Source organism: Siphateles boraxobius, unplaced genomic scaffold (genome assembly GCF_051911475.1).
Source record: "Siphateles boraxobius isolate OS27281-9 unplaced genomic scaffold, OSU_SipBor_1 54, whole genome shotgun sequence".
Classification (NCBI taxonomy): domain Eukaryota; kingdom Metazoa; phylum Chordata; class Actinopteri; order Cypriniformes; family Leuciscidae; genus Siphateles; species Siphateles boraxobius.
In genome coordinates this window covers 4,922,501-4,949,243 of record NW_027509180.1, presented here as the reverse complement: position 1 = coordinate 4,949,243, position 26,743 = coordinate 4,922,501, and the positions used below count along the sequence as shown (strand labels likewise).

General features: G+C 36.2%; 4 protein-coding genes across 6 annotated transcripts in view; 1 reads left to right on the top strand and 3 right to left on the bottom strand.

Moving 5' to 3' along the window:
* The window catches only part of LOC143714426 (uncharacterized), a 28,126-nt gene extending 12,596 nt beyond the window's left edge, over positions 1 to 15,530 (bottom strand). For 2 of the 3 annotated variants that reach the window (XM_077205607.1, XM_077205609.1), the window contains exon 1: positions 671 to 783. In XM_077205607.1, the coding sequence (XP_077061722.1) occupies positions 671 to 704 (34 nt within the window). In that variant the 5' untranslated portion in view covers positions 705 to 783. Of the gene's footprint in view, positions 1 to 670; positions 784 to 15,481 lie in introns of those variants that run through there. The other variant, XM_077205608.1, reaches the window with a different exon arrangement.
* The window catches only part of LOC143714420 (uncharacterized), a 596,609-nt gene that overhangs the window by 246,389 nt on the left and 323,477 nt on the right, over positions 1 to 26,743 (top strand).
* LOC143714411 (uncharacterized) overlaps positions 878 to 26,743 on the bottom strand; it is a 245,919-nt gene continuing 220,053 nt past the window's right edge. Inside the window, exons 3-4 of one of the 2 annotated variants that reach the window (XR_013195484.1) lie at positions 8,839 to 8,914; positions 923 to 958 (exon numbers count right to left, since the gene is read on the bottom strand). Coding sequence is in view for 1 of the 2 variants with exons in the window: in XM_077205558.1 (XP_077061673.1) it covers positions 903 to 958 (56 nt within the window). In the remaining variant the exon portion in view is untranslated. Of the gene's footprint in view, positions 959 to 8,838; positions 8,915 to 26,743 lie in introns of both variants that reach the window. The other variant, XM_077205558.1, reaches the window with a different exon arrangement.
* LOC143714383 (uncharacterized) lies at positions 12,317 to 14,119 on the bottom strand. The gene is made up of 2 exons (XM_077205491.1): positions 13,181 to 14,119; positions 12,317 to 12,322 (listed from the first exon to the last, which is right to left on the bottom strand). The coding sequence occupies exons 1-2, from the start codon at positions 14,117 to 14,119 to the stop codon at positions 12,317 to 12,319; spliced, it is 945 nt and encodes a 314-aa protein (XP_077061606.1).

Genomic DNA, 26,743 nt, shown 5'->3' with positions numbered 1-26,743 from the left:
TGACATTTCAGAACTATAAAATAAGCCATGGGATAAACCTGTTTCATCAAATCTCAAATGGACATACTGTAACTGCTCTAACCGAATTGGTTCCGAAACTTAGCTCAAGGTCTGAGCGCATTACGAGATCATTTATAAATGGACTTTTGCCTTTACCGGCTTTTAGAAACTGTTATGGACAGAGATCTTTTTTTTTATGTGCTCACAAAAACCTGGAATGAGATCCCACAGCCCATCAGAACTATCACATCAAGAAGACTGTTTAAAATAACTTTTGCTCGCCATTTAGTGGACAGGTATATCTGTGACCATTGAGACGGCTTTATAGCCCCTCCTGTTGCCCAATATCTTGGTTTGTGTGTCTGTTGTTGTCTCTAGCTGTCTAGTGTGTGAAGCTTTGTTGTGTATGTGGTTTTATGTTCTGCAGAGCAGGAACCTGCTGAAAATCAGTTTATACTGAGCCAGGCCCGATTGACCTTAATCTTTTCCTGTTTCAAAAATATAAATAAATAAATAAAATATTGACCATTTGTTGAAAATTAAATAATAATAATAGTAATAATAATAATAATACAATTCCGTACCCATTTAAAAAAAGTGATGAAGTGCTTGAATGTTTCTAACGTGAATGTTCTTCAGCATCATGAATGAATGAAGAATAAACACCAACCTCTTTGTTCTTCAGGATCTTCAGTGTGTTTCATTCTGCAGGTTCTGGATCACTCGTGTTCTCACTGTCCTCTTTAATAAACTCAGTCTTTGCAGATTTCAGTTCTTCCTGATGCTTTCATGCTCGTCTTCACTTGTAGCTGATGGGAATATACAGCATTTATCGGAGAATTGATGTGGGAGGAGCTTCATTGATGATGAATTACAGTGGGAGGAGCTTCACTGATGATGAGTTACAGTGGGAGGAGCTTCACTGATGATGTAACTGTAGTGGGAGGGGCTGATCTGCCTAAATATAAAATGTATCAGTTACGGAGTTTGGTTTTATACCAATTGATAGAGTATAAATAAATGCAAATTATAAATAATGTTAAAAAAATGTACAGAATATTATACATTTACAGAAATATATGTAGGGGAGAACAGAGCACAAACTAACACGGGGCTAGTTCTAACACACTTGTTTTAAATATTTCCACACATGCTAACATGACAAAACTTGTATTTACTAGTTCCCATATCAACACTATATAGAGAAAAAATGTGCACCTAAATTCAGTAATTTCTGGAAGATATCACTAAACATTTATTAAACCCATACGTACTACCGGCAAATCCGGAAAACTTAACTGTCAATTTCGTCACCACCCCTTTTTAGTGGAAAATAAACTAGACTTCCGATAGCATCAGCCGTAATTCATGATACTTCCACAACAGCAAGCTATGGATGATGATGGCAGGTAGCCTGGGCTAGTTGATAACCGACATACACTAAGACTATCTAAAATAACACGATTATCATCAGGATAGGTGTCCTGCTTTCTAATTAAGCTTGAGATATCATGCAATACATTATTATTGAGATACTATTGTTTAATAATGTATGTAATCCTATAGGCTTCTTTTCCCCTAAAAGTGGGTGTGAATCTGATGGGTAGGGGCTTGATGGTGGTGGTGATGGCGCAGTGGATAAGACACATGCCTTTGGCGTGAGAGACCCGGGTTCGAATCCACTGTGAGACACCAATGTGTCCCTGAGGAAGACACTTAACCCTAGTTGTTCCAGAGGCGTGCGACCTCTGACATATATAGCAATTGTAAGTCGCTTTGGATAAAAGCGTCAGCTAAATGAATAAATGAATCTGTTCAGAGACATTCCATGACGTTGCGCCGGTTGTGAGACGACTATAGCAAAAGTACATTTTAGGGATGCTCCGATCGATCGGCCGGAGATCGGTATCGGCCGATATTCACAGACTCGATCGGTACTCACTAACCTTGGCCGATCTCTCAAACCGATCACAATTTGATGAAGTCAAAACGTGAGAATAAGGTGCATGATGCGTGGGGACTTAAAGGATTTGCCAGTCATCTCATCGCCGGTGTGGAATTACTATGATGTGTCGAGAAACAATGAAAAAAATGAGCTATTTGCCATGTCTGTTTCAAAGGAATCTCACGTGGAGGAGAATTGTCCTCCAGAGACATCGCCTTTCTGAAGAGTTGCTTCGCTCGCTCAGTCCACACAGCGCCGCTCACTCAGAACGCCCGCAGTGGCGTGCTGGTTAGGAAATATGTGAAATAAATTGGGCTGCCCGTGCACGACTAAAGTTTTTTTCTAGTTGACTAGTAGTAGTTAATTTAAGCCATTAGTCTAATCGCATATTTATATTAATTTAATTACTTAAATATATATGGGAGAAAATACTAAACCATAATGAGCGTTATCGTAATATTGCATATTCCGCATATCAAGCACATACATAAAGCTTGCAATAAAGAACCGGCAAAAGTAATGTTTAAGCAGCATGGTACATTTGAATTTTTTATTAATAAACTAGTGTTTTCTGGCTGCAAAGATACAGTTGGCGATGTTGGACGCCATCTCCGCATGTAGTGAACGCGCCTATAGAGAGAAATGCACACTTCTATGGAGCTAGAAATGTGTCTTTATTAAATGCGAGAAAATAAATGATCTGAGAGAAAAAAAAAAGTTTGAGAGAAAAGGTTATCACACTGATAGCAAAAAAGCATTTCATGAGAGAAAAAAAGTATATTTGAGAGGAAAAGTTTTCATACCAATAGCAAAAAATAATATTTGAGTTCTATGAGTATTTTCTCATAGAACATTAAAAATATATAAAAAAATTTTTTTTAATTATTTCTGAGAAAAAAAATCTCTGTCAAAATACTTTGAAAAAAAATCTCAAATATATATTTTTTGCTATCAGTGTGAAAACATTTTCTCAAAAAAAAAAGTGTTTCTCTCAAAACGCTTTTCTTTGCTCTCGATGTATTTTTTTGCTCTCGTGTCAGGATTTTGCTTTAGTTGTGAAAATTGTGTCATGGGCGGGGCCACGTACTTTTTTTCCTATTGGAACGTTCCTATTGGCCAGTCGGGTGAGCATCGTGTTGTGTTGGGAGTCGAACTGAATCATTACACCATTTTTCGCGTTCGGTTCACCTAGATAGATGCCGTTTCTGCCTTAGTTGAAGCAGTCAATGAGTTGAACACGGACACTCCAATGTTTGGGTAAGATGATACACACACAACTCGATGGGCAGCTGGCTGAGCAAGTTCAGTATCACTGAGGATTAAACATTAAAAAATAGAACTCATGCAAGTTCACCTAGCATGATGGCTAATTAATAATTAGCTTTACTAGCAATTAGCAAGCTAATAATATAATACACATTCATTCATGAATATGAGTGCTATTTTTAAGGTTTAATCTTCAGTGATGCTGAACTTGCTCAGCCAGCTACCCATCCAGTTGTGTGTGTCATCATCTGACCCAAACATTGGAGTGTCCGTGCTCAACTTAGAGCTTAGATCGGGCCCAAAAAAATCAAGCCCGACCCTACCCAGCCCGACACATTAACTATAATTATGAGGCCGAGCCCCATTTAAACCCGACCATTTTAATACGTGGGTCGTTATAACTAACGTTCTCAACTACTTTCTATGTTACCTGCTCCTCCTCTGTTCTGCACCTCCAAATACTTTCAAGTTAGCCTACGTGTCACCATCATACACATCAGCATAAATGCTCCTGATAAATTATGTGTTATTAAAGCATTAACACACAAACCACTCTTATAACATAAAATCAAACAGGCTACTGCTGCGTGCATGGTTTGGCATGATTGAAAGTGCGCTCCCTTAAAAATTCCTAAAGCTGACATCAGTTCATCGCAATCTCACACATCTCTGTTATTATCAGTGAAGCTGACTGCACAATGAATCTTTCATAATATATAGCCTACACTTTGTTTGTTATAATTAGAGGATTTGCCAGCATACAGAATTCAGCACTGAACAAAAAGTCCAAAAAGGAATCTATAAAAGCTTCTGATTGGCCATTGCGTTCAAGAAATCAACACATATGTCTGTGATTGGCTAAATCGCTCAACGCTGCAAACATGTTATAAAACGAAACTCTGGCCTGTAAATCCTTTGTATTTTGTTTTAGTTGTTCTTGTTGCTTTTCTGCAACAGATGAATAAAAATGTATTCGTTTTTATGTTTTATTCCTAGATATTTCTAGTTTGCGGGAGTCCCACGAATCGTTTTATTTTCCCGGCCCCGACACATACAGAGTGAGTGCATTACAGCCCGCGCTCGCACTCGGCCATCAAATCTAGTCCCGCGCCGCACTCTCGCCGCGTTGGGAGTGCACGTCTCTAGATCAAAGGCCCGGCCTGGCCCGAGAATAGTGACGGGAAATATCCCCCCGACCTCGGGCAGAGAATCTAAACTCTTATGGCAGAGGCAGAGGAGGCATCTATATAGGTGAACCGAACGCGAACAATGGTGTAATGATTCAGTTCGACTCCCAACACAAGACGATGCTCACCCGACTGGCCAATAGGAACGTTCCAATAGGAAAAAAAGAACGTGGCCCCGCCCATGACACAATTTTAACAACTAAAGCAAAATCCTGACACGAGAGCAAAAAATTACATCGAGAGCAAAGAAAAGCGTTTTGAGAGAAACACTTTTTTTTTTAGAGAAAATGTTTACACACTGATAGCAAAAAATATATATTTGAGATTTTTTTTCAAAGTATTTTGAGAGAGATTTTTTTCTCAGAAATAATTTTACCAATTTCAAATTTATATTTTTTTAATGTTCTATGAGAAAAAACTTTTTTTAGTCTCAAATATTATTTTTTGCTATCAGTGTGATAACTTTTTCTCTCAAACTTTTTTTCTTCTCTCAGATAATTTATTTTCTCGCATGTAATAAAGACACATTTCTAGCTCCATACACTGCATACGGATCAGCCTACATAAGCAGAGAGTAGCCCATTTCTTATCGATTTGATTTTTTTTTTTAAAAAAGCATTTCAAGCTTTCTATACGTTCTCAGGACTGTGAGGCAAAGTATCTTATACGCCGAGTTGATCATTTCATTTATGAGACGTGCTCCAGTTCACGCGCGGGCGCCTCCGTGTCCTATATTGTCTGCTATATTCCGCTTCTTATTTATTAAATCCAGCCAATTGTTTGATGAAACATTGATTGAAATTAAGATAAAATTTTTACAAAACGAAATTCACTTTAAAGAAAGGCTTTCTACAAAACAAAACTTAATTAAGTGGTCGAAATCATGTCTGACCCACTCGTCTCCTGATATATTGGGCATCTTATGATCTATCTTACCTTATCTCATGCGGTTTCTTTTTCATATAATCAACATAGATGAAACTAAAAAAAGAAAATTATATTATATAAAACAAATATGAAATATTTACGTTTTTAAAGTTATATTTAAACGTCAGAACACTACGCTTTTCTCGTGTGTGGCCTGTACATGCAAGTGCATATTGGGGAGGGGTGCCATTTTCGAATAATACCCAGCGATCTTCGAATATTATTTTTGCTTGAAATACCCATCCCTTCTAATGAGTTGCATCAAACTACTCCAATTTGTTCTTTTAGGAGTCTAAATTATTTATTTATTTATTTTTTGTCCTGCTCAGACTTGTATTGGACAAGGTTTAAGTTAGATCAGACTTCTCTATTTTAGGTGATTAAATGTTTGTTGTCCTCCACAGTTTACTATTGGACAATGTTTAATTTAACCTTGTGGGCTGCATCAGACTGCTCCATTTTGTTTTTATTTATCTTTGTCTAATATTAAGTATATTTAGCATCGGTATCGGGATCGGTATCGGCCGATCACCATGACAAGAAATCGGCTATCGGTATCGGCTGCAAAAATCCTGATCGGAGCATCCCTATTTCTTATGTTAATTTTTCATCTCTATTTTTGGTGTTTATTTTAAACTAGACAAATCTGATATTATTTTAATCTCAATATGTTTTTTAACAGTTGATATGGTTCTTTAATGTAACACTAGCAGGGTTTAAATCTCAGTTGTGCATGCGGGGCATGTTGTCACACTTTGTTACAATGAGCCCCTATTAGAAATATGATATCCTATCCTATACCTTTGTGAATTCTGTTGAGAAAACATGAGAAAAAGGTGAATAAAGACTGAGAATCAATGTTCAGAAATTATTAATTATTATTATGTTTTGAGCTATGTTGTATAGCTGTGTTTTCTAGTGTGTTCGTTGTCAAACTCAAAAAAATATTTAATTTTTTATAATATATTTTTTTTATAATTGTATTTAATTGAGAAAATATTTTAGTTTGTCTTGTATATATTTTTTTTGATTAGATCAGATAACATTTTAATCTGTCATGTGGTCATGTTACAATGTACTCCATCTATGGGGCATGATGTCACATTTCACTTCCATTCTTTTGGGGTATATCAAGAAATGAATATAAACTGTATTAATAAAGCAAAACCACCTAATTATACTATATCTGGGAAATGAATGTGGGACAAAAAAATAATAATATGAACCCTAAGTAGATTTAACGCAAACCGAGAAAGTCAAAAGCTTTAGGTTGTGCTCCTCTCTCCTCTACATATAGAGCCAACAATTACTCTGTCTGTTGACACCAATGAAATGAGCTTTAAGTATCAATGTACAGGAGATCTGAAGACATCAGCATAATAAATGAGGTGAAAACAGGAACTATTGTCATGAAATAAAGAGTGTTTTCAGCAGATCTGTTAATATTGATGATCCTCAGACTATCAACACTCATTCAACAAGACATTCAGGATCATCAGCAGATCATCTCACTTTATTCTGAGTGTTTGCTGTTAGAAACACATTATCTGAGTCAGGATACATGATAAAAGCCTTTAAAACTGCTCTAGTGAAAGACAATACACCAATGACACTCAGGTAAATAACTAATAACTGTCCATATGAATGTAACTATGAGGCCTGATAGCACATGTACATCCCAGAGACATCCATTTGATGTGTGTGTTTTCATCTTGAAGACATATTTTTTTAGAGTGTTTGCTCATCTACAAAGTGTCTATGAGACGTTTCCTTTCAGATGTTAAATAGACATTAAGAAAATATCTTTAAGATGTTTATGATTTAGAATGTATGTAAAACTGACTTTTTAAATATGTTTATTCGATAAACAAGTCAGTTCAAGATGTCTGCCAAAAAGCGGTTCATCTGGAAAGCCTATGCTGTGTACATCTGATAAACCTTGAACCGCTCTTTAACAGACGTCTTGGAGACGTGAGGTATCTGGGATATTAATTGCAATAAAGTAATTAGATCCATATTTTAGTTTTGTACAGAAACTGACAATGGCTATAAAACTTAAAAATAAAGAGCAGCAGCATTATTTAACATGTCCAGTTTCAAACTTAATATTTAGGCTATCTGGTATAGACAATATACTGTTTATAATCTGCTAAATTTAAATTTTAACACAATAATCTGTAATTAAATGTCAACAAATAAATATAAAGGGTAACAGGGTCAAAGACGTGATTTTATTGTGTCCATAATGTTCAATTAAATTTAAAAGGGTTCAAATTTTAAAATAAAATGGCAAATCACTTACATACATGCTCTTTTTTGGGGACCAAGTCTAAAATTTCTGGTTTTAATACATTTTGAGAGAATATTTGGGACAAGATTGCAAAAATGTCTATATGGTGTAACCGTCAAAACTTTGTACCGAATAATTGATCTTGTTTAAAAAAGGTGAAATTCTAAATAAAAAACAATATACGCTAGTTTGGCATATAATGTATAACTTACATTATAACTGTCTATCAGTAAATAAAAGTAAATGAAACACCATTGTTGTGAATATTATAATTAATTTGGGGAATCATGTGAGTCAAGTAAAATTCCTGAAGTGTCAAGGTGGTGTAACCACCATTGAAGGAGTCATTTTTTTAATATTGTGTAAAAAGATCATGTGACAGGAAATTGTATCACAAAGACGGACCCCCGGTGAAACTAAATGCTGCATGCAAATGTTATTAACTCATTTTAAAATGTGAAATTATTTGACAATTTCAGGGTATGGTCAGGTATTCTTAAGTATATGTCAATTGGTATGACTCCAGGAATACATGGATAATTCATCATCATTATTATAAAAATGATTATTAACTTTAAACATTACATTTAAAATATTTCCACCAAGGCCACAATTACACAGGTCCATGATAATTGTCAAATTTGTGAATTTACCTCATTAGTTCTTTTCAGTATTTTTTTTTTTAAGGATTGACAAAAATAAAACCACTTCTGGTGAACTTGTTGACTTTCATGCTTGATTTTCAGTCACAATTAGTTCAACAAACAATGGCCTTTGACTCTAGAAGCAAAATGGTCATGTGCTGTGACTTTTTTTGTCAATTGGCGTAACCAGTATTTTTCGTGAAAGTATAATTATATACAGGAAAATTTATGTGGAATAAAATGTAATTATCTAGTTTAGTGTAATAATATGGTTTTTAACAATTTGTCAAAGATTATTTAGAAAACAGGTGTTTTCAGTATATGTCCTGCTAAATCTTGCAAAAACACATTAAAAACTACAACTCTAATAAAATCTATTTTCGTGTGATATATTAAAATTAAGTATTTATTTCTAGATGTACACTGTATGCCATCCAGGTGGATAAAATATTTAATATTTCTCATTCTTTGGCAGTTACACCATTTGACACATTCAGTCTTAACTTTCGTAGAAAATGGAGCAAATGCCATTTTTAATTACTTAAAATCAACATAAATACACTATGCAAATTAACATACCTGATGCATGCTTTTAAAACAAGTTTTTTCAAGATTTTCGAATTCCTCATCTTCACAAATCTTGTTTGTCACTGAACTAAAAATGAAAAATGAAAAAAATGGCAACAGCAAACCTTGAGATCGTTTCCCATCAATTGCTCTCACAGATCTCAAACTTTGACTTTTGTCTCGACATTCAGTAACAGTTCTAACTCGAAACAAACGAACTCAAAATCTCTCAGGTCTGAATGAACTCCACATATTCTCCTCATGCTCGCTGCTGCTGCACTAAATTCAGTATGAAGACACCAGATAAGACGCACATCGCTCTCCCCAAACCAATACAGAAATGAGTCTGTCGCTTAATCAAACTGTAGAAACTTAAGTGTGTTTGATGGTTGTGTAAATATGAGAAAAACAGTGAACTGCTCTGCTCTGCTCTCCTCACCTTCTGCTTCTTCTTCTTCTTCTTCTGTTGATATTTGCGACAGACTGAGACGCTACTATGGCGTATTTCTGCCCTCCTCAGTTGATTTGAAGAATTCTTCTTCTTCTTCTATTAGAGTTTTTTGGCGGTTGGCACACAATAAAATAGTTAATTACTGCCACCAACTGGTATGGGGCGTGGAACTGAATGACTATTACTTACTTTTATTACAAAGGAAAAAATATAACAAAAATTAAATCCTCTCAATCATATTAATTATTCTAAAATAATGAACAACAATTCCATAACACTTTCCTTTAGAATTTTTCCTAAGAATTTCTACTAAATCAAACCGTACTCTTTCCTTTTTCAAATTTTTGATCATTTCCCTCCTTTCATCCCTAATTTTTGTTGGTGTATCATGACGTGTTCTATTGTCTCTTTGTTGTTCACAGTATTCACATCAGCCGAAAAAACCCAGCATAGACCAGCATAGCATGGTCTTGCTGGTGATGCTGGTCAAACAGATTTTTTTTGTGACAACCTTAAGGGAACCTATACTTAATTACTAGTTGTTGTTTTTTTAAAAAAAAAAAAATAATAAAATAAAAGTAAAAAAAAAAAATGAAGCAACGCATAACATTTGCTAGACAGATGTTGCATAATGAGTGTGGATTTTTGTTTTTTCAGCAGCAACAAATAAATATGCACACAAAAGCACTCCATGCTTCACTTTTTTCCTGCTCTTCTGAACAGGAACAGAACATTTTTAAAGGGTCACACACACAAAAAACAAAAACAAAAAAAAACTATTTAAGCACCAGTTAGTTCTCAGCTCAGTTATTTAAACCTATGTGAAAATATATTCATGAAAATATAATAATGTATAGGTTTTAATCAAGTGAGTTTTTGCAATGCTACACTTTTATTTTTACACTGTTTACCATTTCTAAAGCTACTTTATATTTTTTTTAATTATATAATCAATACTACTTTCATATTTACAACATAAAGCACTTTCAGGACATCTTTATTTTATGTAAAAGATAATATGAAAATATTGCAAGCACGTTTTAAAATAAAATAAAGAGGTGTTAAATTCTTAAACTAAACCCATGATTTAATATTAATGATATTTTAAATTATTTTATATGTTTTAATTCTAGATGTTTATTTATATGCTGCGTGCGGCGTGCCATTGAAGTGTTTTAATCTGCGCGTGCGCGTAAACATTCGAGTCGCATTAAAAGACTGGAGTGCGCGCGAGAACAGTACTATGTACTATGTACTAAATGTACTAATTTTTAAGAGTAATTCCTTATTTTACTTTTAGAATAAAAAGTAATTAAATTACAGTAATTAATTAATTAATTAGTTAGTACTGCATTACACCCAGTGTAGCTGACGTGAAGGTCAGCTGTGGGTTATGACATTTGGGTGATTTCGGTGGTTAATGTTTATTTATTTTTTGACCTTATAGTTTAAATGTCTATTTTTGTATTGTGATAATTTCATAATTTGGTGGCCATTTGTATTTGATTATTATTGTTCAGTTTCCTTAAGTTGAGTGTCATGTGACCCGTGCTGATTATTTCACCTGGACGTGTTAGCGTCAACGGAATGGTGAGGTGTGAAACTCAGATACCCATACTAGTGCTCCTGACTTAATCTACTGTTGGTTACCAGGCGAATACGGTAAAAGTATTAGTATTTTGTATATTATGTTTGTGCTTGTAGTGGTGATGTGTGTAAAATTATGGTTTATTTTCCTTTTGTGTCTAGTTTTCACGGTGTCTCTTGAATAAACAAAAAATGGACATCAGTACTTCGGAAGCGTGGCCTGTTTGTAACCAGCGAGTAGTTACACCCAACAATGATCACACAATTATGATGATATAGCACATCCTGTATTGTATTTTAATGACTATTTAATATTACTTCTAAACTTTGACTAGGCTTGGCATGTTGCATGTTAATTATTCTAGGAACCTCAAATAGGCTATATTTTAATGTGTGTTTTTTGTGCTCATCAAACTGACTAGAACAAACTCTTTGAAATGTATATATGATACTGGATATCAAGGGTGAAATTGTTAATAATGTAGACGGACGGTAATCTCATTCAGTGTCAGTCATGTGTTCAGTGAAATATAATTTATTAGGCATTTTAAAGCTCTATTAAGAAAATGAAAACATGGAAAGCTCAAAAAGCAATCATATCAGGCTACTTCATGACATTCAGAACTAAAATTATAACTAATTAAAGCAGAATCAGCATAAAATAAGAAAATGGACAATAGCAATGAGATGTTGATAAAATGAGTAAAGAGTTTAATCAATAATTACATGAAGTAATATGCACAACAACAGTGCCTGGTGCTTGAGAATGCAAATGCTGAAATAGGTTGAAAAAAAAAGGTTATCTCTGCGCAAACCTCAAAAACGCAAACCCGCGGAAATGCAGACGGCGTGCACATGCGCATCACGTATTTAGTCCATATGTAATTGTAACTGTAATTCCCCGGGTTGAGAGAAAAACGACAGCAGAAATGAACTCAAAGCCACTGAATATCATCAGTACATTATATAATTATCAGCTCAGCAGGGCGGCTGGCCAATAGAGGGCGCTAGGGCTCAAATCTAGACAGCTATGTGCGATTATTTTAGCGCTGTCCTACCTAGCATCAGACAGCTGGCAGTAATGCAACTTTTTGGATGCCAGCTGCCTTAACCCTCTGGGGTCTAAGGTGTTTTCTGGCACCTGGAGGTGTTCTGACATGCCCTGACATTTGTGCTTTTTTCAGTTGCTTATAAACATATTAATGACAAAGTTGTCAATACACTGTATTAAGCACAGAATATTGTTTATGCATGGTTATTGAAAAAACTAAAACTTAAAGTTTATGAAATAAGTCCACAAAACACATACTGAATTTTTGCTTCAAAATGATCTGAAAATCATCCTGCCTAATCATTCACATAAAACAATACATTGATTTAAATTTTGTAAAACATTTTTGGTTTGGAATGGCAATATGCGAAAGGGGCGTGAATCATGAATAATGCTCTGATTCACACCTGAGAAGACAAATTATCTGCATAATGAGCCGCATAATGAGCCTTTCACACAGGTGTTACTGAGCCACAAGAAAGAATACAAGGACAAAAAATACATATATCATAACGGACTGCATTTATATAGCGCTTTAACAGACCCAATGGCCACCATAGAGCTTTACATATTGCCTAACATTCACCCATTCACTCACTCATTCATACACCGACGGCAGTGTCAGCCATGCAAGGCGATCCAGCTCGTCGGGAGCAGCCTGGGTTAGCACACTTGGTCAGGTGGAACCGGGGATTGAACCTCCAACCTTTCGGTTTGTAGACAACCTACATGAACCACTGAGCCACTGCCGCCCTCGATGACATATTTGTGACATCATGGACTATCTAAGATTGTCATTATCACCCTACTTTACATGCGTCAGAGGGACTTCAGATCAAGGATCGATTTATTTGCTTTATTGACTGTTCCAGTTCTCGCGATGCTACAGGGATTGTTTCTGGCATTAAAGCAGGATTGCAGTCGTGTGGGCCGAAGGACTTTCTCATAATTGCCCAATTTACTTAATAATATGACATTTTGTAATATATCTCAATCGTCTGAAATAAGATGGTCATACACACCTAGGACGACTTGAGGGTGAGTAAATCATGGCTATAAGGCTTTTTTGCATAGATCTGAACTTACAAATTAGACATTCCTGTTGGTTGAACACGAGTTAATAGATATTAATCAATGAACAAAGTGTCCTGTGCTCACCACACACCGGCTATAGGTGGAGAGGAGAGATTTGGCTATAGGGTGATGTGTGGCTAACTTACACAGAAGAGACTTTGTTGCTCAGCACATGAAAATAAACTAATTACCGTGATCTCAGACTGTTTAAGTGGTTTCTCCACTGTGTGAATCTTCATGTGTCGCTTCAGGTTACTTTTAATAGAGAAACTCTTTTCACACTGATCACACGTTTGCGGCTTCTCTCCAGTGTGGATCCTCTCGTGTGTTTTCAGAGATGATGACTGACTGAATCTCTTGTCACAGTGTGAACACTTGTAAGGTTTTTCTCCAGTGTGAATTCTCTGATGTCTTTTCAGATGTTCTGACCGACTGAATCTCTTGTCGCAGTGTGAACACTTGTAAGGTTTTTCTCCAGTGTGAATTATCTGGTGCTGTTTTAAACAGTTTGCTGTAGTAAAAGTCTTCTCACACTCAAAGCACATGTACTCTCTCACACCAGTATGTATTTTCTGATGTGCGTGTAAATATGGCAGCAGTGAAAAACTCTTTCCACACACAGAACATGAATGCGGCTTCTCCTTCATATGAACTGTCAGGTGTGTCTTCAGGTGTGACGCCCTAAGAAATGTTTTACCACATTGATCACATTTGAACAGCTTCTCACCGGTGTGGACTCTCATGTGTTGATTACGATTTGTTATTTGTGTGAAACTCTTCCCACACTGATCACATGAGAATGGCTTCTCTCCATTGTGGACTCTCATGTGACTCTTAAGATGTTGTTTGGTTGTGAAACTGTTTCCACATTGACCACATGAGAACGGCTTCTCTCCGGTGTGGATCCTCATGTGAACATTAAGATTTTGTTTGGTTGTGAAACTTTTCCCACACTGAGTGCAGGTGAAAGATTTCTTGGCTCGTCTTTTCTTTAAAAATGTCTGTTTAGTCTTTGAGCGACTCAAAGGTTTTTCTCCAGGTTGGACATGATGTTCCTCCTTCACTTCCCTCAGTTCTTCTCTCTCCTCCTTCACTTCACTCAGTTCTTCACTCTCCTCGCTCTCTTCCATCATGCCTGACATGAAAGAAAAACTCTCATTTATCAATCAATCAATCAATCAATCAACTTTATTTCTATAGCGCTTTACACAACCGTCAGGTATCCAAAGTGCTTCACATCATAAAAAATAAAACGTATCATACAATAAATACATATAACAGTGAAAGTCAAAAAAGAAAAGTAAAATTGAAAAGAAACAAAAACAGGGAAATTGTCACACCACTACTGCGTATTAAAAGCCATTCTAAACAGGTGGGTTTAAGTTTAGACCTAAAAACAGTTTCATCCGTAATTGTACGGATATCAGGGGGTAACTTGTTCCAGAGTCTCGGGGCAACAACTGCAAACGCCTGATCACCCCATCGCTTATACTTTGCCCTTGGGACTTCTAAAGCCAACTGGTTTGAAGACCGTAACGACCGGCTGTGCTCACGCAGAGTTAAAATCTCAGTCAAATACTCCGGGGTCAGGGCATTTAGGGCCTTAAAAACGAACAGCAAAATCTTAAAATCTATTCTAAACTGCACTGGAAGCCAATGTAAATTGTAGAGGACGGGAGTGATGTGTGCACGCTTCTGTGTATTTGTTAAAAGCCGAGCAGCAGCATTTTGCACAAGTTGAAGTCGTGCTATGGAGCTTTTATTTAAACCAACATAAAGAGCATTACAGTAGTCCAACCTCGAACTAATAAAAGCATGAATCACCTTTCCTAGATCATGCTTGTTAAGAAAAGGCTTAACTTTAACTAGTTTTAAATTAACAATTTTTATCAGCATTAACTGTGTCTTACATGTTTCACTCAACCCTGTTACTCCTGATATGATTTTCCTTCTTTCAAAAACAGCATTTCTTAAAACTGTGACACTCAGGAAGTGACATCATCTGGGCTCTTTCTACTGCATGATGGGAAGACAAGAAAATAATTTCAATCCATTGTCTCAGTTTTACACAAACTGTAGCATTGACTGTATTAATCAACCCTGTTACCAAAGTTACTGTAAGAAGAATCTCTGTAACTATGAATAACTTATGATATTTGACAAATACAACTTTATCAGTAACTTTGTTTTTACTGATTATTCCTAAAAAAATAGAAAATGACTAGATCTCTGATAACATTGTTGCAAATTTTGAACCAGATATCAAATAAGTGTAAAATAAAACAGTTAAAATAGTATTTAGCTTGATCTGATGTTGACAATCAATATAAAAATGTCTCAAACCTCCCTTTACTGACCATTTGTTGAAGAAAACTCAGAACATTCTGTACCATTTCATAGTTTAACTGTTTATCTAAATGTGATTAAATGCTTAAATGTTTCTAACATGAATGTTCTTCAGCATCATGAATGAATGAAGAATAAACACCAACCTCTTTGTTCTTCAGGATCTTCAGTGTGTTTCATTCTGCTGGTTCTGGATCACTCGTGTTCTCACTGTCCTCTTTAATAAACTCAGTCTTTGCAGATTTCAGCTCTTCCTGATGCTTTCATGCTCGTCTTCACTTGTAGCTGATGGGAATTTACAGCATTTATTGGAGAATTACAGTGGGAGGAGCTTCACTGATGATGTGATTGCTTTGGGAGGAGCTTCACTGATGATGTATTCCAGCGTGGGAGGAGCTGATCTGCCTAAATTAAAAATATAAATTACTGAATTTGTTTTATAATAAATTACACCTCTAAGCATTTATGTGTGTCTATCAATTCATTGTACAGCAACCGATTCAAATTCTTTAATTATTTTTTATTATTTGTATTGCTAATCCTAACATTATTCTGCTTCTTCATAAAAATACAGGTAACTAGAAATATAGAAAAGAAAATAAATAATTTAAATTCTTCCAAATATAAACAATGGTAAGAAAAACAGTTAAAATCACAAACAGAAATAAACATGCATATAGTAGCCAACAAATCCCCTCAGTCTGCTGACACCAATGAAATGAGCTTTAAGTGGCAATTTACAGGAGATCTGAAGACATCAGCATAATAAATGAGGAGAAAACAGGAACTATTGTCATGAAATAAAGAGTGTTTTCAGCAGATCTGTTAATATTGATGATCCTCAGACTATCAACACTCATTCAACAAGACATTCAGGATCATCAGCAGATCATCTCACTTTATTCTGAGTGTTTGCTGTTAGAAACACATTATGTGAGTCAGGATAGATGATAAAAGCCTGTAAAACTGCTATACTGAAAGACAATACTGTGATTTCTCACACTATAACACAAAAACAATCACCAATGTCCCTCATCTTCATCAACCACTACAGATAAATAATTACAGCAGCATAATATGTCCAAATTAATCTAAATATAGCTAGTTTGATCGTTTGATAACTTATATGAAGGTAATATGATGCCATAAAGAATTGCATGCACATGGTAAGATTTGTGAAAGTGTGCATAAGATTACAAGCGTAAATTAAATTTGTATGTGCAAGAGAAGATTTATAAAGGTGTTAATCGCGTTTCAAGCGTAAGAAAAAAAATCTGCAACATTTTACTGTTTTTTCGTAAGTGTAATTCATGTATTGTGAAACTGCAGCTTCACGCTAACGCATAATAAATATGATCTGTATTCTTCTGACTTCCATTTTTCCACGTTTACAGTTTTTGCACGTTTATTTCGCAGAAATACGGCCACAATCATTGCAGGCCTGTGAACAGTGATTTGCAACCGAAAACAACAGTTTAAAGAACTGCAAAACGGATTGAAAGTGTAAAACCAAACTGTATGTGTAAAAAAATAAACTGTTGCTAATGTCTAAATGACTTGTTGCACATGAGGCAAAAAGTTCCCGAAATAACCCGGTGTGTACAATTGCGTCTTCTTTTTGCTGTGCTTACAGTGTTGTCACGGTTCTCTCACTCATTGAGTTTGCAAGCGTGAAGAGGAGGGCGGGGCCACCTTCATGCAGCCAATCAAATGAGCTTCTCGCTGACTCTCGATTTACTCTTATCTGATTGGTTCAATAAACGTGCCAGGCCTCAGAAGAGAAGACAATCCTTCCTGACTTTCTGATTTGTCTCAGCATCGTCCTCGCCGCCGGAATGGAACTTTTAACGTACACACACAAATATATAATGATAAATATAAAATAGGCCTATATTTAAATCCTTCATAAGTTGTGTATCATTAAGCCGACTCCCGTGTGTTCATACTGAATTCATCATATCACATACTCAAGCTGGTGTTCGGTAAGAAAAACAGATTCGATTGGTTTGGTATTTTCATTGAAATGACGTATAAAGTATGCATCACATTATCTAAATGACCAGTGAAAAGTTGTGAAATCATGTCATCTGATTTCCATGTATCAGAGGTGGGAGTGAGTCACACATGTTCAAGTCCCATACCATCAAGTCTCAAGCAAGTCTAAGTCGCATGTACACGCAACCAAGTCAAGTCAAGTCAAGTCAATGGTTCACTTCAAGCAAGTCAAGTCGAGTCCTGCTAAGGGTCAAGTCAAGTCCAAGTCAAGTTACAATACCAAACAGAAAAAAAGTTTATATTGGCCTCAACCTTATTTATTTTTGATGACCTTGATTACCTTTCTTATACATCGTAATATTAATAATATTCGTATAACTTATTACAGCATGTATTTATTTATATGATAATAATAACAATTATATGAAAAATGTTGAAGATAAAACATTTGAAGGTAAATTCACAAGTGTGATGCATTAATTATATTTGTTTTATAGTAAATGTCATATTTTTAACTTTGCTTATATATTTGTTTATGCAATATCACCCAGACATTAACTTTCCCATTAATAGCCCATATTTGACCCCTTAAATTGATTTCCAGGGGCATTTTTTTCTAACTGTGTTATAACCATTTTTTTTCTATCCATGCATTTACATTGCAATTAAAACACCATAAATAATGTTATGATATTAATTATTTAAATATAATCATTTTAATATAGAAAAAATTAGATGCTAAAAAATTATAAATTCTATTTTTTTAATTATGAACTTAAAACCGCCAACAGGTGGCGCCAAATCAAGGTCTTAATGTAAGAGTCATAGAAGCATTCATTCAACTGATTCGTTAAAAGCTGCAGATTCAATCTGGAACTAAGCAACCACGTCACTCAAACACAAAAACCCCGGATTTACTCTTTTTCTGTGGCTTGTTTGAAACTATTGTCATTGGAGAAATAGAGCAAAAACAGAGAATATTTACAATATTACGTCTAAAATTTCACACCACAATATTCACTCTTTGTTTACTGGACCGTTGTTTAAAATCATTATCATCACATTTGCAATCGCGCCAATATTCTGGAAATATTTTTTTGATATCATATGTTATAAATATAAAAATAACTCATACTACGGACATTTTTTCTACATCTTGAATTTTGGGTGCATATTAATTCTTCTCACATTGCCCCCCAACCCCCTGATAACATCTGACCCTGTTTCAAGAGAAACATAAAACACGACAAAACATCATTAACAGTTTTCTATACTGTTTTTCGTCATTGGAAAGAGCGACAGATTTGGCTTTAAAGCATGATTTGAAAGAAACAGTGGCAAATGTCTGCGTGAATTTATGCACGTTATACAAAAAATATGCCACCATTAATTATCATTTGAATCTATTGACAGCCTTAAAGCTACATTTGAAAACATAATATTGTATAGACCATTTCAACGGCTATTTGTAGATGGAAGGAAGTGACGTGTTTGGCCCTCAGACGTTTCCGGTTAGTTACCGCGCACATTCTAAACAACAGACGGGAGGCGTTTTTTATGGCAATTGTTCGATTATTTTCTTTTTCATTTGATAAAACATGTCAAAATTTAAATTAGGGGCGTGCTGTTCGGTTGTTGGCTGTTCTCTCAGGCCCGGAACTAACTTGCTTTCGGAAATCAAAGCGTTTAGATTTCCGAAAACCAAAAACCACCGTGACGCCTGGATTGCGGCAGTGAAGAGAGAAGGCTGGATACCAACTAGCAACTCTAGGATATGCAGCACACATTTTATCTCTGGTAAGTAACTTAAACGGCATTTGTGTCACTAAATAATTTGTATTTCTATACGTTAACTATTTAACTATGGTGAATAATTATTGAGCTAGCAGTTTGGCTCCGTCATTGTTTTCATATGTAACGTAGATAGCATGTAACGTTAAATAGCTAACGTTAGCGTTTTGATACGTTTGCAGTGAAAAAGCCAGATTTTTATTTCCGTTTCATTTCTAAATGTTCTGTGGGCTATAATTAGTAAAGTAACGTTAGCCGTACATTAGTTCTCTATAGCTATCCATTCAGCTGACAGCAGTGTATAACACTTTACAAATAATGTTTTATTGTGTAACATTAGCTAACTGCATTATTTCACAAAATATAACGATAAACATAATTTTTCATCACTTATTAAGCTTGTTTAATGTTAATTCCAACATGCACTAATGGTTATTTTTTTCATTGCTCATTAACCTGGTTAATTTAAACATTTACATTTAATCATTAGCAGATGCTTATATCCAAAGCGACTTATAAATGAAGAGAGCAATAAAAGCAGTCAAATCATCTTATATTAAGTATTAAACTAATACACTTTTATTACAAATCTGTTTTTAATTATTGTGTTTTAAAGCTTTAACCCGATTTTGCCATAGGGCACTAACAAAGCTGTACATTATGAACTTGTGAACAATTTTGCATGTAACGTTATTAAACTTGCTGTAAAATGTTAATTGTTTGTTCATGATACCTAAAATATTACTAATACAAGACCCTTTTTAAAGTGTTACAGTGCAGTATGCAGTGGTCATACTGATAGCTAGCTAGCTAGTTTATTGATGATTACATTAAAAGTGCTCATGGTCTTTATCTATCCTTAACCAGTGATGTACAAAATATATAACCTGTCCCAATAATGTTTTTCTACTTGTGTCTTTAGGAAAGCCATCAGATGATCCTCTAAATCCAGATTACATACCATCAAAGCTTCCTCACAGACCTGACACCTCCAGAAAAATGGACCGATATCAGAGGTCTCTGAGACGAGCATCAGAGGTCTCTGAGATGAGCATTGGAGTTCAGCCTACTGAGGAAGTGCAGGACATGGACATAGATGTAACACAAGTTAAGTCCTTCAATGATATGTGTGTTGGAACAGATCTCACTATGAGTGATATTGAAGATATGCAGAAACTGAACACATCTTACAAAGAGCAAGTGAGAAGCCTAGATTCAAAGGTACAAACTCTCACCTGTGAGAGGAAACAACTGAAATCTGATGTGGATTTAAACAATGATCAAATCATTCACTTCTACACTGGCCTTCGCTCATCCAAAGTGTTTTTTGCCCTTTTGACATATCTCACCACTGCTTGGAGTCCGAGAACACAGAGTCCTCCAACACCTCTCCAGTTTTACTTGGTATTAATGAAACTGAGACTTGGCCTCACTCATAAAGATCTTGCCTTCAGGTTTCATTGCAGTTGTGCAACAATCTCTGCAATATTTCACGACTGGTTGAATGTGATGACACAGCGTTTCAGCTCTCTAATTCATTGGCCTTCTAGGGAAGAGATTAAAAAAAATCTTCCTGCCCTGTTCAAAAGCCCTCCGTTCAATTCAGTGAGGTGTATCATAGACTGCAGCGAGATTTTTATTGACCGACCAACATCTCTCAGTGCAAGAACAATGACATACTCCAACTATAAGTCCCACAACACCATCAAATTCCTGGTTGGCATCAGTCCAACAGGGTCAATCACATTCCTTTCCCAGTCTTGGGGTGGTAGAGCCAGTGACAAAACAATCACAAAATCATCTGGTTTAATTGATCTTTTGGAAGAGGGAGACATTGTCATGGCTGACAGAGGGTTCAGTTTCCCTGAGTATTTTGCTCCGAAAGGAGTCCAGCTACTCATACCAGCTTCAACCCGTGGAAAGACGCAGCTTTCAGGACAAGAAGTGTCTGTGTCACGTCAAATGTCAAGGTTGAGGATTCACGTGGAAAGAGCTATTGGTCGAATTAAAAAGTACTGCATTTTAAGACAAACACTCCCCATAAACTTGGTGAAGCGAAGATCAAAAGACACAGTGGCAACTGTAGATAAAATTCTTTTGGTTTGTTCTGCATTATCTAATTTGGACAAATCATTAATTCGGTAAAAAAAAATACATGAGACAATTCAAATACAAGTGGTTGAAAACCTTTTATTTTGTTATTAAATGATTGTGTACAGAATTATGTATATCTGTTGTATATAGATTTCTATTGGATTTATGTTTGGTCTTTAAATATTATTATTTTTTCTACTATCTACAATTATTAAACATTTTTTTGTTAATGAGAATATTTGTTGTCCTGCAATTGATTGAATGTATTACAATTATTAAAATAACAATTCTAACAAATTACTTGGAAGGTTGTGTATGGATTCACATTTATTTAGATTATGGTGAACACACAGAACAAAACCATTGCTCACCAGGGTGCCTTTTTAAGCCTACACATCTCAGATGAAACACCTTGTGACAGACAGAGCACTGTGTGACACATGTTTTAGACCTCCTTTTACACAAACAGGAAGTCTCTGCGATCAGAAATTGTTTCATCAGTTTGTGTGTGCAAATTTCTGTGAGAATGTGCTGTCTGTAGAAGAGGTCCAGTTTTGTTCTGATCTGAGCCCAGTACTCTTTAGAGAACTCTACTTTCTGAATGTGGCAGTCCTCTTTTGTCCAAATGACAAAGAAAGATGTTTCCAGTTCACACACTGCCATTTGCCCCTGAACTTGTGCATAGTATGCATGGTTATGTTTAAGCTCAAAGTTTTTTCCCAGACAGAAATCTTTGTTCTTGATAGCATCAGTTATGGACATATTTGCATACTTAAAGGGGCATTTTATTTCAAGTGTTGCACGTGGGCAGCACTTGCAATTGACTATTCCATCTGGGCTGGCTCCTAAATGAGGAAACTTTGGATTTACTACTAACCCTATTTCTTCTACTATCAAGCTGTCATGACAAATAATCTGGTTTGAAGTAAATGCTTCTCTAGCTAGTTTTTCATTATTCTTTCCCCAAGCTAAGGCTGGTACATTTCTGCTGAATGTGTAGCCCATGATTTTAGATGTCACGCTAGCTTGACTTGTCTTGCTTCTTAACACTTCATTAAAGTGGCTAGCGGTGATTCTGCCCTGTCTCTGCTCAAACCACTGTTCACAAGAGGACTGCCCCAGTGTATTTTCTTGGAGGTGCTTACAATTCAGTTCATTAAAGTAAGTAGGGATGGTTTGCATGATTTTATCTAGCTCATTTTGTAGTTCATCTTGTGACAATAAACTGTGCTTCTCATCAAAAAACTGTGTGAGGGGCTTTGGCAAGTTTGTTGCATCTACAGTGCTGTCGGTACAAGGTGCGTCACCCGGAACTGCTGTGTGTGATTCCTCCCTAGAATCTGCCTCAGCTGTAGTCAGAACATCAACCCTGTCTGTGTTCTCCTGCTCTCCCTCAGATGCAGTGTCTGTATCACTACCTACAGTTATAGTGGTAAACAGTGCACAGTCTGGGATTTCATTCTGAAATCAGAATCACATTAAGTCATAGTCAAATTTATTTGTGTAGTACATCTCTCAATACAGATAATTTCAAAAAAAAACATAAAAGAGTGAATGTATATGTTGAGGACGGTATTTGCATATCTGTATTGCAATTGGTTTACATTATTTGATAACACTTTTTAGAATATGGTTCCTTCGTTAATGAATACCTACACAGGAACAAATGAGTAACACAATATTAACAATCTAGTAGCTTATAAAAACTACTTTTCTATGACCTGGTTTGTCCTTAAAAAGTTCTTATTTGACGATTCAATCTATACAAATGCACACATATATACTGTATGTGTATGGAAAAACATGAAATGTGTTCTTACGGTATTTATTTATTTCACAGATATAGTTAGATACTTGTATGGTGACTATATCCATATATGTATTCATGTATGTGACTATATCCATGCAAACCATATAGGAACATGTGTTTTGCATATATTGTCATCAGGTTTCTGCAAATTCCTTACCTTCAATGACTTAAAAAGCATGCTTGGTGAGACCGGTGTGACTACACTGTGTAAGATGGGCTCCCTACTCTGAATTGCTCTTTGTCTGACAGGCTTGGAAAAGTCTATGTCTGCTACTGGTTTTGGATCAATCTAAAACAAAGTGGGATTATACATTTACTGCGAGTATCTACTTTTATATAAAAGCAGCAACACACCCCTTATGAAAATTAACTATGGTTATTAACAAAGTGAAAAAGAAGTCTAGTAACCATGTTTTTGTTTCGTTTTTTGATACTCATTTGTATAACCACAGTTTTATTATAAATGCCATGGTTAAACTATGGTTAGTGTTGCAAAACTATGGTTCATTTTGTGGTTACCATGGTTTAACTACAATAACCACGTTTTCTATTTGCAGTAAAACCATAGTTCATTTTCATAAGGGATGTGATTAGAATTTTTAATTTAATATGAATTAGACCAAGAACAACAACAAAAACTCGTTAGCCAGAATTGAATTGCATGCACCTTCTTGTTTATTCGTGACCACATGCAGGGCTCAGATGTCACAGATGGAGCATTCAAACCTTCTCTAACACACTGTTCCACAGCAACCAGGATGGCAGCAACATGGCTACACACTTCACCTAACCTAACCACAAATATTTCCAAACGTATGAAATAATTAATTAGGCTATGCAATAGGCAATAGGTAATAATATAATACAACAATTCGTTTACTAGAGGATTAGCAATGTGATTTATTATTTGAATAGACATATTTACCCAGCCATGCAAGTGCAATGCCCACTAATAACCTCCCCGGTCACCTTAGCAACGAACCACGCAGAGTACGTTTTTGACAATGTCTGACTTGCTCCAACTTCGCCAAATACAAGACAAATGTCGTCCACATTGTAGGAACAAATGTTTCCAACTTTTCCACTAAGGAAATAGTTGTAAGCATCTAGGCTACGATATGCCTTGACCGCTTCTCTAGTGTATACACACTCGGTCTCAACCAGATAATGGTACACGTCTGGATACGACACTTCAGGTAAATGTTTTACGTTCTGAGTGAATAGTTGTCGCCTCAGCGTCTGATTTAAAGGATCCGGTAATTCCACGCTATCGTCTATTTGAATTTTTTTTAAATATCTTAACTGTTCTGGTTTAGCTAGACTTAAAAAGTATGCGCTAGTCATTTTGTTTTGACAGCTCCGTGGTTTAAAAATGGAGACACCGGAAGTGCTTCAGGGCCAGACATGCGCAGTAGCGTTCCAACGCATTTGTTATTGTTTACGTCCTTGAAATGGTCTATAAAGAGGCATGCTGTTTTGACCACTATTCTTTCTAGATTTAACGTTAGTCAAATTAACTATAACAAACAGGTTAAACAAGCCATATAGCTTACTTTTAGACGTGGTGAATGAAGTTCGAGGTTGTGATGGTCGTGTCCGATTTCCCTTGCCAGTTATTATGCGTACAGCAAATCTTGTATGAATATAGTCAATTTCTAGTGTTTAAAGCCAAAAAGAAACGATGCTGGGAGATGTTTTTGTATTTAGCGCGCTCACGGCGCTGTATGTTTTTTCTGTGCTCTGTGCGTCACGCAATCGCGCAGAATCTGATGACTGGCGTCAATGGTTCCGTTGCTTTCATTTTGGTCATCAATATTGCGATGATTTATATAAATATGTATATGAAGCCATTTTCGAGTCATACAGTTCAAGTCAAGTCAAGTCTCAAATCAATGGATCTCAAGTCAAAGTCAAGTCAAGTTAGTTTCTTAATTTAGTCAAGCAAGTCTCAAGTCCTTAAATTTGCGACTCGAGTCAAGTCATGTGACTCGAGTCCCCCATCTCTGTCATGTATATCCATTTGGTGTCAAAGCTGTCAATCACGCCGCGTATCTCCCGCCCTGTGGAGGCATCTCGCCGGTCTCGTGAAGTTCATCTTAAGCGTCTCTGGAAGCTCAGCATTGGATAGCCAAATAACACTGTGAGGTGAAGTATCAGGAAACGTTTGTTTTTGACAACTGTTCACAAGTTTATTATATATTCACAAAATTACAGTAGGACTGTGCAAACAAAGTATGAGTCTAGCATTGCCATGTCAGTGTATTGATTCATTGTCCCTTCATAGTTTGCAAGAGACATTTAATAAACTGAGCGTATTTAATAAACTGAGACGTAAGCTATTTAATAAACTGAGCGTAGCCTATTCATCTGTCATTATGAAACACGACTAGGTCATTCTAATTAATGATCGGAAGAACGCGTATCGACCACCGTTAATGTAAAATATGCACGTATGTCCATTTAAACTCGATTTTGGTCAAATGTGGATTATATCATTACACTGGCAAGAATATGGTTACATTTAAAGATGCCGTGCCAAGTATGCAACGCTACGTTCAACTGCTTTTGAAATTACTGTGTTTTTTTCACTTCCTGAAAAGTAACCGTTTTGGACATACGTGAGTTTCATCGGGCAGCGACGATATAATCTGCTTAGACCTTTGAGCTGATGCTAAACTATATAATTACAAGAATTTATACCATATCTTTGACAATTAAAACCCAGTGTGTCCATTGCTCTTTTATTCTACTATTCTGCATCAGATTGAGCTGGTTCTCAGTATATCATGCAGTGCTCATCCCAACAATCCCAAAACAATATTCCCTATGGAAGTGTGCATTGTTAGTTGTCCAGATCCTGCTGTTATGTTGAGGATGCGTGAGGTAATCAGAAGGCAGGTTGAGGACTGTAGTAGTGCAGATACCACTCGGATTACTTTTCAGGAGCAGGCCTGTCAAGATAGGTTACAAAATGCTCTTAAAAATGTGTTGTACTGTGTGGAGGAAGCGCGGCACAACGCCACCAACACCCCCACCCCTTCCCGGCCAGGATCCATTAGAAGTGGACCTTCTGGTCTTATACATACAGGGGTCATGACATATGTCTCTGGAAAGCCTAGTGGATCTCCTAATACAGGGACAAATAGGCCAACTCCAGCACCCACTATCAACAGTGAAACGCAAAGGTTAGTTATTACTTTTAAAACCAGATTTTAACAGTAATGCAAGTTCTGTCATTATTCACTCACTCTTATGTGGAACACAAAATAAGTTTTTGTTTTCTCATCTCTCCTCAACACCACCAGTGAGCATCCACTGGGATGATGTGAAGGCAGCCACAAAACAACGACACACACACACACACACACACACACACACACACACACACACACACACACACACACACACACACACACACAGACACACACACACACACACACACCAGCTATAGGTGCAGAGGAGAGAGAGTGATAGATTGGGATTATTAGGAGGCCATGATTGGCGAGGGCCATTGGAGGGCATGTGTCCAGGACACCGGGGTTACACCCCTACTCTTTACCAGAAGTGCCATGGGATTTTTAATGAACACAGAGAGTCAGGAACTCGGTTTAACGTCTCATCCGAAGGACGGTGCTCTTTGACAGTATAGTGTCCCCGTCACTACACTGGGGCGTCAGGACCCACACAGAGCACAGGGTGAGCGCCCCCTGCTGGCCTC

Coding starts and splice junctions, on each gene's coding strand:
- LOC143714383 (XM_077205491.1), bottom strand. CDS start 14,119: ATGGAAGAGAGCGAGGAGAGTGAAGAACTGAGTGAAGTGAAGGAGGAG.